Raw genomic sequence first — 16,039 nt, 5'->3', positions numbered from 1 at the left:
CTTTTGTTCTTATCCCACCAAAACTGGTCAGCGTCTGAGTATTGCTGACATGTCAGGGAGCCTGTTGATTATGCTATCTGTTTCACAGATGGGTGCTTCTTGTTCGAAGCTTTCAAAACTAGAAAACGTTTAGCTAATGCCTTGCGCTACATAAAGAGATCAAAAAGGTCTAAAAGCTATCTGCGAGTCTTCTACTACGAGCAATTAGGATAGTACTGAATCCATCCCAAATCACATAGTAATAAATATTTTAGCTATCCCTTAAGCATGTATTGATATTCAGGGCTGTCTGCTGGTAAATAAAACAATCAGAACTAAATTTCTGTTTGAATCTAGGCTGTTCTCAGTCTCCAATGAGAAGAGATTTTTTTCTTCTTCTCCCTTCTCTCTCTCTCTCTCTCTCTCTTTCTCTCTCTCTCTCTCTGTGTCTCTGTCTCTCTCTCTCTGTGTCTCCAGAGAAAATCATTGTCTGTCTGGAAGCCAAGTTACAGTGCTAACTGAAATAGTGGCATGTTATGTATGGAACAGGGGGCCATACTAGCAATTTTCCAGGCTCTCCTGGGGTTTGTTTGCCTTGTCCAATATAGAACAGAACGCAGCCAACTTTATGCTTGATCTGCGGTGAATCCTAAAAAAAATGGCACGCCCCTACATGGGAAGATCCATCTTCACCTGAACACCTCAGCAGGCATTTGGTTTTGCTGATCCATTGGGCCATGGATCACAGTTTGTGTTGGAAAACTGAAGAGATCAGATTGTCTCCAAGTTTTTTCTCATTCTTCCTGTCCTTCATATATAATGTAATTGCAGTTCATTTTTAAAGCACGAGTCATTCTAGCCCCTGAACTCCCTGAACTCCCTTTTTAAAAAACTTTTCGTGCATAAATTGTGGCACTGAAATCCCTCCGAAGTTACATTTTAAGTAGATTTTCTAGAAATTCGGTGTGTAGCTCATCTCTGAATGTAAACAGGAAAGATGTTGAACTAGTTCCGTGGCATAACATGGGGAAATATCAACTCTGTAAGGTGTGAAGAAGTCCTTCGGGTCCCTCCTAATGTCAGTTCTAGTGATGGCAATAACCTGAAAACTGTTTTCAAAACCTGCTACTGTGGCTTCCCTAAGTTTTTATATGCTGAGAAAGGCTCCATTTACACGTACAGTTGTACTTGTCTTCCTCAAGTGAATAATCAGTGCAGCTGACTCTGTTGACCCTTTCTCACCATAAGGTGAGAAGGATTTGTCTATGTGAACAATGAAAATTATTTAGCGCAATGGTGCATCTCATTGCCAACAATCCTTTGAGCAGATTTATCATATACTGTCACATTTGTGTTGTTTAGTATGGGATGTAAAAATATTTTCCCACTCTTCAGCATCTGTTACTGTTTTCTTTAGCGGCACAGGTGTATAACAGTGTCAGCAAGACTAAGCAGATCTAGACAGGTTGGTCTACACCACAAAGTCCTGCTGCCATGGTTGTATCAGCTCAGAGTATGAAAAATTCACACCGCCTCGCGTTTCACATTGCTGTGCTGACAAAATCCAACATATATCTATGCCAGCAGAAGATGACTCCCATTGGCTTTTGTTCAGAGAGCTTGGTGCAGCTACCCCAGCAGTGATACCTCTCCACCAACATATGCTCCGTCTTCACTGTGGGGCGTAGCTGTAGTAGCAGAGGCTCTGCAGTGCGCAGCCTCGTTGAGCCTGCAGTGCTCCAGCAGCCATCACTGAGCTTTTGTCAGTTGTTCATTTTATTTGGCTTAAGGGCTTATGAGAGCAAAACATTCAGGAAACTAGCCATAAGCAGTCAAGTGTTTTCAGGTGCCTTTGGAGCCAGGTGGCCTCCTGTGTAGAGTCCTTAGTCAATACCCTTAATAATACAGACTGGGAGATGCGGTGTACACCCTCGTATAATACAGGAACTCTTGCACCTCTTTCGCAAGGTGTTAGCCATCTTTACGCTTCATCACAGTAGTTGGGGGAGAGGGCTTCCCCTTTCTTCTGCCTTTCCCGTCTCACTGATCAAGGATCACATATAGCTGAGCCCCTGTTCTGTCATGTCACCTTCACCTCCTCCTCCAGCACTTGACAAGACTTTGCCAACTTCTGGAGTAACACTCTGTCACCGGAAGTCAAACACTTCTTGGGGTCAGTTCCAACAGCAAAATAAATAAATAAATAAATAAATATTTACGTGCAATAGATTTAGTCAGACCTACTGCCCAAAAAATGTACCTGGTCTCAAGTATTTGTCTAACCTCCCTTGGTAATCCATGAAGGGAGATACCCGTGCGAGAGGACACTTCAGCCTGCCTGGCTTATCACGCAGAAATGCATAGGTTGTGCATGAGACTGTCTTGTGTCTCTCTTTTGACTATAGTGGCAGCCTAAACAACTGGACATATAATTTTTAGAGTCCAGGAGGGAAACTCAAGGTCACAGGACAGTATCTGAGACAGCTGCAAGTGTTAATGGTTACCACCAAATCTCCCTCGTTCCCCTCTGTCTTTACTATTTCATTTCAGGACAAGAGAATAAGGGATCTGTTTATTTTCCTCCATCATGAATAGGAAGCTGTTCTCCAGAGACATGAACTTTCTTCACACCACATGGAAGCTGCTATAGCCAGTGGTGTATTTGTTAACTGGGAAATAACTAACCCCCTGTCCGATAATCATGGGAGGCCCTGAGGGATATTGCTCAGTGATAGTTGGGTCTGCAGTGTCAAATTGCCCCTGTGGAACAGAGAACAGTTTCAGCAGCTGCAAAGCCAAATGTGTCTAGGTAGACTGGCCAAGTAATGTGACTAGGCGGTGAGTTGCTACTTCTCTAGGCAGCTACATCGAACTACGTATTGACAGCACGAGGGTAGAGAGGGTGATTTATTATGGCATTCTCTAGACTTTTGGGTTCTTCGTGTGTCTGTGAGTGTTACACTGAAGAGAAAGAAAGGCTTGTCAAAATTGCCAGAAAAATCCTGAGGTCTTGTGCAATTTCTTGCCAGGTCACATAGCTTTGTGTAGTTCTGGCAGCGTCCTTAGGAACTACTAGAGCACGTAAGAGGAAAGCACTCTTCTTCTCTTTGGAACCACATAAACGACGTACAGGTTCACCATAGCACAGACTTTCCTGACACTTTTAACTTCCTAGTGGATGACTAGGTCTTTGGCTTTGTAATTTAACTTCTTGTGGCTACATACAATCTCCTGCTCTCTATCAAAACGTGCAAATGTGCATGCTGTCACTGAATGGTTAAAATGATTGTTTTGCGTAACCGGAACATAACCTTGGGAATTAATCTTCTTACTTATTAAGGCAAAAAAGTAATTAGGTTTTCCTTCTCATCGCTTTTCTTGGCTTTCCCGTATTTTCTGACCCAATCATGAAAGAATGAGGCTATCGGGGCAAGCATTGGTCTCTTGCATGTTCTTCACGGGAATAATTAGTGATGTTTCACCAATTACCCTTTGCAGTTTTATAACAGGGTAGTTATTCCAAACAAACTTTTGAAAACACTTTTTGTGAAACCATTTTTCCATATTTCAAGACTTTTCATGTTTTAGCAGTTACTGCCACCTTTCAAAGTCACATCTGGCAGAATTTAAGCTGAAGTAATGAGTTTGTTGTTAAAAATGGAAGGAAACTTGAGAATTTCTGTTGTGCCACCGAAACTTGCATTAGCAAGGATCTTTGACTGGGTATCCAATCTCCACTGTGACTGAAATACAAAATAAATGACGTTGGGGAGTAAGTTCCTTGTTCATTTTTATAGCCAGATCATGAATAATTTAAAAAAAAAAAGACTTACTGCATCATTTCTGTTGCCTTTACTTGATCTACAATATTGCACAGTTGCTCTTGGTCCAATATTTGTTCCGAGGCTTATAGGCTCTTTGATTTAATTTGTAATTTGTCCATTAATTAAGAGGAAAAAAATGTCATGTAGTGGGTAGAGCTGGGGGCCAGGAATCAAAGCTTCTGAGTTCTTCCAGACTCTGTTACCGACCGAGGAAAGCCACTTACATCTTCTGTCCCACATTGTCTCTGGGACTGTCAATATAATTATGCGTAAATGCCCCCAAGCAATAGTGGGAAGGCTGATAATGGTGAAATGGAAAGAGCTTGCTTTCTCAAACTCCGTAGAGATATTCGGTTGTGGGTTTCAGGTCAAGTCCCCTTTAGGGTCTGCTGCTGTGCAGCTCATGTAACTATGGAAGAACACGCTGGTGTCTATTATTTACATCTTTTTGAAGAAAGTATTCAACCAGGTTTTGACTGAGAATGATTTAGCATAAATAATGATGGAAAAGGCAGAAAGGACTGGCTTGGTTTCTGAGATCCCAGTGCAGCTGGACATCTAGGAGGGGCAAGGAAAATGCTTTGCTCTGTGGAGGTGAGTACATTTCCTTTGAGTTACCAAGAAGAGGGAACATGAGTGCCCTCCCACCCTCCTGAAACCTTTAATTGACTCTGCACATCATTTTAACTGGACTTCTTTAAAAAAGAAATCAAACAAACCCTCTGTAAGAGCAAAGAAAATAAGGGAATAAATAAACAATAGGAAATACTCAGTACATGCCTGTCTGAGTCTTTCGGGGAACTCCATTTGTTGGAGGAAAAGCTGAAAATTAGGAGTACGCCAAAAAAGGGACTAGTGGGAGACAGCTGAGATCATTTTTCACTGCCAGGACCGCACAGTGTTGTCTCTCCTTTTACAACTCATCGGCAGGCATTATTACCTGGTAAAAAAATTTGTTTTGCAACTGATCCTGAATCCTCATAAATCATTAATGGCTGGCTAAGCACATTGTGAGCATTACAAATACTTAGAGAATGAGGGCCCATTCTGATATAACCTTGTGTCCAATACTAATGCCCGCTAGTTATTTAGTAATACAGAGGGGCTTCAGCTAGGAAGATCGATGAATCAATGCGGTTTCCTGACTTCCTTCTCTTCTCCACCTGCCTCTTCTCTTTATAATGCAGAAACTGAGCTAAAAAAAAAAAAAAAAACAGGACTGTTCATGGTCCTGTTTCTGTGGAGGGCAGTATGGCAAGTTGGGGGATGAAGAGGAAATTGCCTCCTCCAGATGGCTGTAGGAAAAGGAGAAGCTTCGGTGTCTCATTAGGGCTTGTTCTGGCTTCTGCTTTTTATGAGCCAAATTGCACTGGTGCTCCAGACTTGCATTTTGTGGTGTGCCTCCCTTAATGAATGCATGTAGCATAAAGCACACTGAGGTGTGTAAAGAGCAGAGGTAGAAATTGTGCCCAGGAGCTGCAGGACTGGATGCAATTAAAGGTTGCTCCGTAAAGTCCAAATAATCAGTCCATTACAGGGGGAGCTGTCTGGGAACATGGGCGCTCTAACCAGCTCTCCTGATGGACGCAGAGAGCCCAGCGCCCATCAGTGCAGTGCCTGCATTTTGTGCCTCAATATTTGGCAATCTCAGCCGCTGTCATGGTTTCAAGGATGGTCTTTACTATCCTGCTCAGCCCAAGCCCAGCTCCCAAGTCCCGCAGCCTGTTCAGAGCCCAATTTAACTCTCTTTCCACTGCTCTCCTGCCAGGCGGGAGACCCTCTGTGTGGCTGCTGTTCGTGCACTTGCTATCTTTGACCATTAAGAATAATTGATCATGGGCTTTAAAAGGAGGAAATGGAATGGAGTGAAATGGAGACTGACCTCTTGCATAAGTGTAATCTTGAACTTGTATGGCTTAGTCTTGATTGGAGCCCTTGTCATGAAAGGAAGATTGTGTAGGGCTGCCACTGAGACTACAAAAGAGGAAGAAGATTGAATAGCAGCATAGGAAAAGTGCAAGTATAGTGGATGGAGGAAAGTAGATGGGCAAATTTCAACTCAGGAATGACAGAAAACAATGAAAAAAGTGAATTTAAATAGGGGATAACACAGAATATCCGAAAGTTTAGAGGGAAAAAGTAACTGTCTTTAAGACATGAAAAACAGAAAATTGGTCTGGAGGAAAATGTAGTTATTCTAAGTGAAAGTGGAAAAATGGGCCAAGACAGAAAAAAAAAAAAAAAAAAACAGAGCTTATGTGAAGAGGGAGAGAAAAATATTTCCTCCTCAGTCCCCTCCAAAAAAATGCGACGAAGATAGATCTAGTGCTACTCCTGTGAAACCAAAGATGCTGGGCACTCTGACGCTAAACCAGATGAAACACCCGCTGTGTCCAAAGTTTCAGCTGAGGCCTGAAATGTTCATGGCAAAGCCAGACTCTAGCACAGACCTGACACTTTTCTGAGGAGGAGTGAACATTAGGATCCCATGTTAAGTTTCGCATTTGCTTGAAGTATACCATTGTATTTTGGCTCAGATAAATTCTTGAAAAATAGTCCATGCTACAGCACCCACAGGACAGAGTGGTTTATTTTCCTCTATTATAGATCCGACACGAGCCCGCTGTTATTTCCGTGCCCTCTCTAATGATCAGCTTGCTCTCTGGAGAGCACTGACCCATTTCAGCACAGAATAATTAGCCTTTCAGACTCTACTGTGTTTCCATTAAATAGACATAAATGTGCAAGGTGACGTTTATTTACTTAGGCCTGAAAAATGTGTACCGCAGATGTTGGGGTTTGGGTGAACTTCAATTTCTTTTAATGCAGCGTAGTATATTTGCATGCTTTCTTGTTACTTAAACACTGATGCTTCGCAGAAATGGTTCTTGCTGAGTTTCATTGGGCGAGCATGGGGAGTAAAAAGAGATTGTTTGGGTCTAACTCGATTTTACAGAAGGCCTTTTGGCACTGCTTTGGCAATACAGTGCTGGAGCCCGACAGTGCCTTTAACTGCAGCTATAGTTACACACTCTCCAAGTCTTTTTTTACTTTGTGTAAAGAGGGCCTCCATGTAAAGAAATACTGTTGATTTACAGATCTGTCTGAAGAGGAATGTGTTCAGGGTGTTGCACGAAGAAAATGAGAACCTTGACCTATTGCAAACATAAAATAGCACCAACATCCTTTAGTATTTAAAATCAGCTCTTTTATCATCTTGATTACTGGCTTTTGAACCGCCAGACTATTGCCCAGGTGAAAAGTATATTATTCATCTTGATAGCCACTTTGGTCTGCAAACTTAGAGAGAAGTCTTACCCTTAAAAGTCCAGTCAGGTTATAAAACATGTAGGTTGCTTAGCAGTACACATCCAGACATGACGACGTGGCACGCTCTTATTTCATTCGGTTAGTACCAATAGGCTGTATAACAGGAGGCGTCACGCAAGGTAGGTGCTTTAATGCAGGATGGAAACACTTTCATAGGTTATTTTAATCATTGTGATTCTCTCATGATGTGTGAAACTTGATTGTTGCTGCAAATGAAGCCATTGAAGGCTGAAAAATAAAAATGCTGTGATAGTGAAAATCCTCAGAGGGCAAAAAATGGGAGCTGCTATAAAAGGCAGTAATTTATTCTCTGTATGAGATTATTTTTTATCATGAGGATGCTTTTAAGCTAATTCCGAAACATATGCAATTGTAGTCTATACAGCTGAGGTGTATCGCAAGATGCATTGATAATTTGGTTAATTTTTTTATTCACTATGATTTAATATGCTATGTATAGAGTACTTTTGCATTCTTTTAACGGAGAGGCTTAACACATTTTTACTATGTATAAGTTAAGGATATGTAATTTTTGCAGGTCTTGTGGTTTTATTATTTTGACCCATATCCAGTTCATATTACATCATAGTGCCATATTTTCACTAATATTATTCCAGTATGTTCAAAACTTATTTGCATTTGTATAGAAATTCATTAGCTCTTGATTTTTCTTATAACAAATTATTTTCAACTTTTCTGTGATAATGCATTTCTGTGTTTCTGATTTGCTGATGCTGAAATATTTTGGTTTTGTTTATAACCTTCCAAATTTAGGATTGTTTTTTGCTTTTTTTCTGTATATGTATTTCAGTTGTTTAGACCTACTGGTTCCCGCTTTTTTTTTTTTTTTAGTGTTATGTTTGTAACTTCTGACTGTCTGTGTTGAGCCAATCTTACCAACAAAAATATCAGTTGTTTCCTGTTTCTCTACTTCTTTACAAAAAAAAAGTAAAAAGTAAAAAGAAAAAAACTCTTAATGGGAACCCTGGCACTGTCTGTCTTCTCTGTTCTGCAGAAATGTTGAAGGAGTTGAACCAGCAACGCAGAGCGAAAGAGTTTACAGACCTGAAAATTATTGTTGAAGGCAAAGAGTTTGAAGTCCACCAAAATGTTCTAGCTTCCTGCAGCTTGTATTTCAAGGACCTGATTAAAAGGTTTGCCTTCCTTCCAGCTGTGATCTGCTCTGTTCTTTTGTAGGGCGCATTTGTGTCGCTTTTTTTTCCTCCCCTCTCTTGCAGGTTTATGAAGATTGAATCTCCTGTCACAGAGCCAGTAGCCATTCTTTCCACCTCCTCTGAATGTATTTCCAAACCGAGCCTCAGATCCATTCGTTACACATCTGACTCGTACAACGTAATTATTTCTGACCAGTAGCGGCCTGTTTTGGCCGAAGAAAGTGTTCCGCCACTGAGAGATTTACAAGATTAAAACAAAACTGCTAAAAGTGATTCAGGCCACAGCTGAGAATTATGGCTGTCCGTGTTTTCAAGGGACTTGTCACATACTACAAAAGTTTTGTCCTTTGGGCTACAATAAGCCATCAGCATGCTGGTGAATGATGCTGGGGCGTCATGCTGATGAAATATTTTGAGTATGTTAATCCCTTCACCCTGAAATCTTTGTTACATGCTATGTGTGGCTTTTACGGGCAAAGGGATTGATATTTTTATTATTTGGGGACTTCTAAACCAAGAAAAGCCAATGGTTGAATTTGTCTAGGAAAAATTGGAAATAAGACCATTTTGGGGAAATATATAGCTCAGTCTGCGTGCTAGACTAAGAGTAGTTTTCTCCTACAAACACTTTGCCTTAGCTTAGGGTAGCTGTAATATGTACATTTTCTAAACGTCATGTCTCCGCCTTCACATTTTGCCCCCTCTGTTTCTAGCTGATTGATTCTAAACAGTGCATGATAATCTTTTTTTTTTCCATTACATTGATTTTTCAATTTGTATGCTTCATGTACTCGCATAGGAATAAATTGGTACTCTCGTATTATTAGTAAGTTAGAGTAGCAAGTAGGGAGAAAAAAAAACATGAGGATAACTTTCATTTTTCTCTCAATCATCAGCAAATTAATGCAGCTGCTGATTTTGCCTTGCAGTATTTTCCTGAGCAGACTGAGCCTGGACTGTGCTAAAAAATGGGATTAAAGAACATTTTGCTTGCTTCAAATCCTGTATTTAAATTTTGCCAACTAACACAATAGTGACTGTATTTTATTTCAGGATGGCATATTGGCTGGTATCTCCTTTCAGTGTATTATGTCCTTTTGCACAAAGCTGTTTTTATAATTATGGATATATATTACATTTCTATGATATAACTGTACTGACTGCCTTATCAATTATTCATAAAAAATACGTTGGCCTAGGAAGCATGTCTTTTCCCCTCTGTAAATCTAATGATTGCTAGCTGTAGCTATGCCAGATCTCTCCTGTCCCTTCTCTTCCATCTGCTCATTATTATTTAATAGTTAAGGCTACAGTATAGGCTTTTTAGAATGATAAGGTAAAGAGTCTGTAGGGAAAGGAACTCTTAAGAGTCAATTTATAGAAATCCGATAACTGACTGGCCAAAGAACGTCATTGGGATTTGGCTGCAGAGATGTCTGGGTGTGCAGAAGTCACCAGGCAGCATCTATTTCTAGATGCACACTGAGAGGATTATTGCTGCTTTATTATTTGATTATCGAATGGAGATATGCTTTAGATTGAACATTGCTTAGTACGCATCCGTTTTAAAACAAAAGATAAAAACTTTTAAAATGCTCTGTGAAGGGACTCTGTGAAAGCAAAACCCTTTATTTCAGCATTTATTGTCTTTCAGTGGCTCACATGAGACTCACCTACAGTGCAAGAAAAAAATAGGGAGAGGTTTATCACATTTGCCAACTCCACCACTTTTTGCCTTCTCTCACATCATTAGCAGCAATAAATATTCCAGAGGTCAATTTATGTCCGCAGTCAGGACTTGTCATCCCACTCGTCTTCCATATATAGCCTCAGTGGCACGCATATAACCTTGATGAAGGCTAATGGAGTTGCACAGGTGTAGCCAAGGCAAAAATACCTTTATTGCTGCTGATGGTGCTTGAATAGGGGAGAATCCAGCTTGACGTCTAGTTGAGTTTGCAAAGCTGTCAGGTGGGAAAAATAAATATTCTCTTATAAACTAAGCAAATGTGTTCTAGTCTCTTTGCAGGATGATAAACCTGGGACTATGGGGTGGAATTTCTAAAGACTTGCTTTTTAGAGGATACTGAGACTGTAAAGCCTGGCCCTTTTAGAAACCCCATCAAGCCAATGAAAGTCAAGGCACTTAACTTGCAAAAGGCACTCAGTATTTTGTAGGGTCATGCCCGCAGTAATACGAAATCATTATAGTTTGCAAAGTAAGTATGTTTATAAATATAACATGTCTAGAATCCTCTCCTGGTATTTGTTAACAGATCCTTTTGAGATGGTACTTAAAGTTAAATGTGATTTACATTGCACTCTTTGTATTAGCATAGAAATCAAAACAAGAAATGGCATTTTTTTAGCTGAAGAAGAAAGGAGATCTGTCTATGTTAAATGTAATATAAAGGACATTTTAACCAGTGTATGCTAGGGTTAAATTCTGATGCCATTCCAATTGAAGGCAGAAATTGTTTGCCAGAGACATCAGTGGGAAGATGATCTAGTTATAACGATGCTATACACATCCATATAAACATGCAGAAAAAGAATTATATATTTTCCGTGTATTTACCTCATCGGTTCTTTGTCGTAGGCTAATTATTGTTAGCCTCATGTTTTGCCATTCATTCCTTTGCGTGTTGCACTTGGTACCTGACGGTAGAATAGCAAGTGGTGTCTCAAAAGGATGAAAACGAAATATTCAAAAACAAGTGAGATATCCCCTCCTCCAAGAAGAAAATATAGACAAAAAGGATAAGAGAAATAGAGTTGTTGCCCATCCTGAGTAAGGCTATTTGAAGACAACTAGTCATTGGATTAGTAGGAAAAATGTGTTGTTTATATTGCACCATAATGAAAAGATAATTGGGTTTGACTGACCAAGACAATTTTAAAATTATGTATTATTTAGGAAAGGCGAGGAGAACACATTCTGAGACCTCTTGGTTTCTCAGAGAAAGGTTAATGCTGCAGTATGCCGGTCCGTATCCAGAAAAGTTCTTGTTCCATGTGCTTTATCTTAAAATACATGGGCACGGCCCTTCTGAGGTTGGGCTAGCTCAGTCCCGAGCCTGAGCTATCACCTTCCCATGCTGAGAAGATGTCGGAGACAGGTTCACCAGGCGCCATTGGGAGCTGAGCCCCGTGGTCATTGCCCTCCCAGCAGCAGCTGGTCATGTGAAACACTCCCAGTCCTTTTCAGTGCAAAGTCATCTGGAAAGGATGAGGTGTACTGGGAAATGTTCCTGAAGTCTGATCCACTTTGCTGTGCCCTGTGTTCATGAAAAGAGAGGAGACGAGTGGAGAGGAGGGATGGGGGAGGATGCCCAAAGATTGCTGGACATATTGCAGTAACCCCAGGGATTATGTTACTAACAACCTCAGAAACAATTTTATGCAATATGAAGCATCAAACATATTTGAGGAGTGCTAGGTTTCCTTAAGTCCTCTCTTGAAAGTATATTCTTCTTCTGGTGAATGTTTAAGCCTGCTTTATGACAGATCTGGGGTTGAACGCTTGCTCTTGCTGCTTATTTCTTCAGGCACAGAGCCTGTGGAGAAGTTAATATACTTAGTCTGGGCTTGGAAAAAGCATATGGTTAGTCAGCTTCTTCGAACCGCGACCCATACAAGGTTGCTGCAGTATGGGACTGTCGGAGAAAATGGACGCAAAATAGCAGCAGTGATGGGGATCTGTCGCCTAAATACTGTCTGTGTATTTTGCGTGCATGCTTTAGCTGGAAGCCCAGGCCTGAACTCTTCCCAGCTTTGAAAGTGCAGCTGAACTCTGCGCTAGGCAGGCTATCGGAGGCTGTGGAGTTTTACCCCTTCTGGGTGTAGCAACACCAAAAATGGGCACACTGCACCCAGCTTTGGCTACCGCCGACCAGACTTGTTTCCGTTCTGCCTGACTTGGGCCTCTGATTTGCACCTATGTTTTAGGTACTTAATAAATCAGCCTTCCCAAAGCAAGGACCTAGCTTCTGGTACAAGCAAAAATGAGGAACACCTTGAAGGCTTCCAGAAGGAGATGTTATCCTTAATTCAGGTACTGAAGTGCAGGCAGGCAGGAGATTCCCCCTGGAGTGATCACATGTGCTTGTTGACTCTGTTAGTCAACTAACATTTGGGCCCAAGTTTGCCGTGTAAGGCAGTTTAAATCTGAACTAGTCATCTCGACACCTGCTATGGTCAGCAGAGAGACAGGCACCCTCCAGGAGGCAAGTCAGCTCACCATAAAATAAGTGTTTAAGATAGGAGATGAAGGTGGGATTCATTCTATGAATACAGAGAAAGCCAAGGTGCCTTTCCTAGGCTATTCGCTTAGGACAGGTGTTGCGTTGCTTACTGCAGGTGTCCAGCCTCAGCTGGCTGTCCAGGCTTCCGCTGTAGGCTTGGAGGACGATGGGAATGTCTAGAGGGTAGCACATCCCACCTTAGGATAAGGAGTATGAATTGCCTTCTGGAAGTGCTCACCCTTCCTTGCCTGCAGCAAAAGGCTAGTCACCTGGCTTCCACTGGACTGGAGCCAGTCCTGGCTGGCTAAAAGTACAGGAAGTATTCCTTCCTAAAACAAATGTTTGTCTGAATGGCACGTACGTATGCTGATAATGTGTCCATGGAGATTAGAAGTAGGTCAAGATCTGTCTAAAACCCCATGTCCCAAGCGCCCCTCTCTGAGAACTCAGATTTTCCTGTTTAGGCCAGTCCAGCTAAAGCTCCTTGGTTTGGGGAAGGGGAGGAATGAGCTAGGTGGGATCGTATCTGCCCTAGAAGAGCTAGGTGGAACATGTGTGCGTTCGGTAAGGAAGGAAGCAATGGAAAATCCCGTGAGGAGGTATCATTTTTTCCAGACTGCGTTTGGGATAGACGAGCACAGCTGCTGGGTAGAGGGAATGTCAGATATTTCTGTAACAAAGTGAGTTTCACCGGAACATTTTAATTTGGTGCGTTCTCCTTCTTATTCCAACCCAAAGCGCTGGAATCTGTACCAAATATGCCATTAATAATAGGAAATGTTTGACGTAAGAGTCTCTTCTTGGCTCAAGTGCTGATTTTTGTGAGCAGACCTCAGTTTTTTTCCTCCATGGCCAGTTCCTAAAGTCATTCAAATCCCATCCTGTAACCTTTATCTTTTCAAGACTGGCTTTTAATGATGCTTTCTAACTTTGAAGCCACAATGGCTGGCTAATTCCAGTAGCACCTAACCGTGAGACACACACACACACAGAGATTCAATCGCAAAGCAAGCAATTTTAATGCAGTGTAATCTGGCAATGCAATGTTCAGCCTTCTTTTCCTAAGGAGCAGAGCCAGCGAGTTCCTGGCCAAATTGCTTTTCCAGGATGCCTTGCCTCTTTTTGCAAGTGTTTAGGGTTTGGGTTTTTTTTCTGTAAAATATAAAAGACGATGCAATCCTCTTTTAGGACTTGAAGTCAGGGCAGGAAGGCAGAAGTAAAGCAGTTAGGGTGAGAGGGTCAAATTTCTTTTGCTTTACACCCGCACCGAAGACAGAGATGTCATTCAGCATTTTACACCGCTGTGAAGAAAGGGAGCGTGTGGATGCAAGACAGAGAAACCTGCCTCTATGCATCTGAAACAGCCTGACAAAACTGCAAAAGCATTTAGGTGTCTGGAAAACAGACTGTCTGGTTTGTGTTTACGTTGTAAAAAGCCCAAAATGAGAAATAGCAGATGAAAGAAAAATCTACTCTTGGTGACCCCTTCGTGTTTTCCTGCTTATTAAGAACCGTGCTTTTAACTCCAGTGGAGAAGTAGGCAGCATTTCTACATCTGCATTCTTTAGCGCCGTTGTAACACAGAATAAATCTGGAAACAAATTATTGTATTTCTTTGAAAACAGAGAAGTTGGGAGTTAAAAATATGATGTTTGCTCCAGGTGCCGGTAGAGGTGTATTGTACACAGGCAGCATCAGCGGTTTCTGCTAAACCATTTAAAGGAGTCTAGGAGAACAGGAGGCTGCACGAGGGCATAAAATATTCTTTTCCCTTCAGTGCCGGGGCGGAGGTGTAGATTATGCTAGGGGTGACATTTTCTCTTAAACGAGGAACTCCAAATTGCCGTGGGTCGGGCATAAAATTCTGGCACGGGAAACAGCTCACAGCTTTCCGGGGCCCCTTGCCTGCGAGGGCGCAGCGCTCCCACCCCGCGTTGCAGCGCTGGCTACTCACTTTCAAATTTTGCAGCTGCCAGGCCCTGGAAAACATGTTTTCATCAAGCAAAAATGTCCAGGCTTCTACGTAAACAAGCTGCAGGTTACAACTCTTTAGCCACGCGCTGAGCTGCCAGGCTGAGGACGAGAGCGGCAGCAGCAGCAGGCGTCCCAGCCCGGCTGGTGGCGGCGGGGGACGAGCGGGGCTTGCGCTGGATGTCACCTCTGACTTGACGGACGGATAAATGCTCCCTGGCCCGGCGCAGGGGACTGAAAGGGCTCCTTCTCAAGCCTCGTAAGGGCAGCAGCTTGCGGAGGGGCCATGCAGAATCCCTTAACCTCTCCCGCGCTGGCAGCGTCCCTGTTTGCTGTAGTTGGGGCTTCTGCCGCGCGTAATTTCTAGACAGAACTACAGATCTCGCAAATCTTACCTGAGGACTGACGGACTAATCAGCTCGCCTGCACTCGCTCTGGCTAGAGCTATCTGCGAGCCGCGCTGCTGTCATGCAGCCGCTTATAAGGTGCTGATTCGCGGGACCTACCTATACTTATATCTCCCGGCCCTGTCGGGGTTTGACTGTGTTGAAATTTTGGGGCAAAAGGGAACGGTTATCTAACGAGGTCCAGTTAAAACTAAGTGGATCAAAGAGAGGGGAACAAAATAACTTGCTCAGCGTCACTGCGTTCTTGAAAGCTGTCATTTTGGGCTGCTTCCGAAAGCCAGTCTTGCCCTAAAATGAGGGTAATCAAATCTCAGGCTGCCAAATGCCAGCAGGTAGCTCCAGGGATCAGCAGTACATTTCCTTTTATTTAAATCATCAAGGATTAGCCACTGGTGGATTGGGATCATGGATTTGAATTAATGCAGCCAGGTTAGGATCATATCAGATCACCATCCTGTCTTTTTGCTTGGGTAGAGCTGAGCTTTGGTGTTTTAAACACTCAGCGCAGTCCTGCGGGTTGGCGTGGTCCAGGATTGATGGGCTGAGCCAGGCAGCGCTGTCAAGAGAAGAGTTGCCTGCCCTTTCCCGTATACGCCGGGGCCGTAGGTTATGTGGCAGAATACTTTTTATTCCTGTCCCAAGCCCAGGCTGGTTCTACATATATTAGAGAAATAGTCTAGCAACACCCTGTAGCAGAGCGTCAAAGGACCAGTGCCTAACAAAATTAATTCTAGTTACCGAAATGCTGATTGGCATCTTCGGGCAGTACCATAATTGTAGTAGTAGTAGTAATAAATAATAATTGTGGTTATCATTATTTTGTTATTGTTTCCCCTCTAGACATTGCAGTGATGAGAAGCAGCCTTGGATAGACTTACCTAGATAATTACTTGTATAAATTTCACCACGTTCCTAATAAACAGATTTATTATCTGCATGATACCGACTCTCTGCTACGCTATTTTTTGAGGATATAGTAATATCATTAAACGAATCAGGTATCGGTTGGCTAAGGGGATGCGCTTTAAGTTTGACAAGAGAAAAATTTGCTTTATTCTGTCATTTTAGTTTAAATCTTCCATCCCATCTAATCCACCAAAGCCTGCTTG

The 16,039-nt window shown here is 42.2% G+C and overlaps 1 protein-coding gene across 4 annotated transcripts in view; it reads left to right on the top strand.

The window, feature by feature from the left end:
- Positions 1–16,039, top strand: part of KLHL29 (kelch like family member 29) — a 382,418-nt gene that overhangs the window by 306,722 nt on the left and 59,657 nt on the right. For all 4 annotated transcript variants that reach the window (XM_068937065.1, XM_068937066.1, XM_068937064.1 and 1 more), the window contains one exon: positions 8,149–8,287. In XM_068937065.1, coding sequence (XP_068793166.1) covers positions 8,149–8,287 — 139 coding nt within the window. The remainder of the gene's footprint in view (positions 1–8,148; positions 8,288–16,039) is intronic.

This window comes from Struthio camelus, chromosome 3 (genome assembly GCF_040807025.1).
Source record: "Struthio camelus isolate bStrCam1 chromosome 3, bStrCam1.hap1, whole genome shotgun sequence".
NCBI classification, from domain to species: Eukaryota; Metazoa; Chordata; class Aves; order Struthioniformes; family Struthionidae; genus Struthio; species Struthio camelus.
Note: the sequence above shows the minus strand (reverse complement) of the source record. Positions and strands in the feature narration are given on the sequence as shown.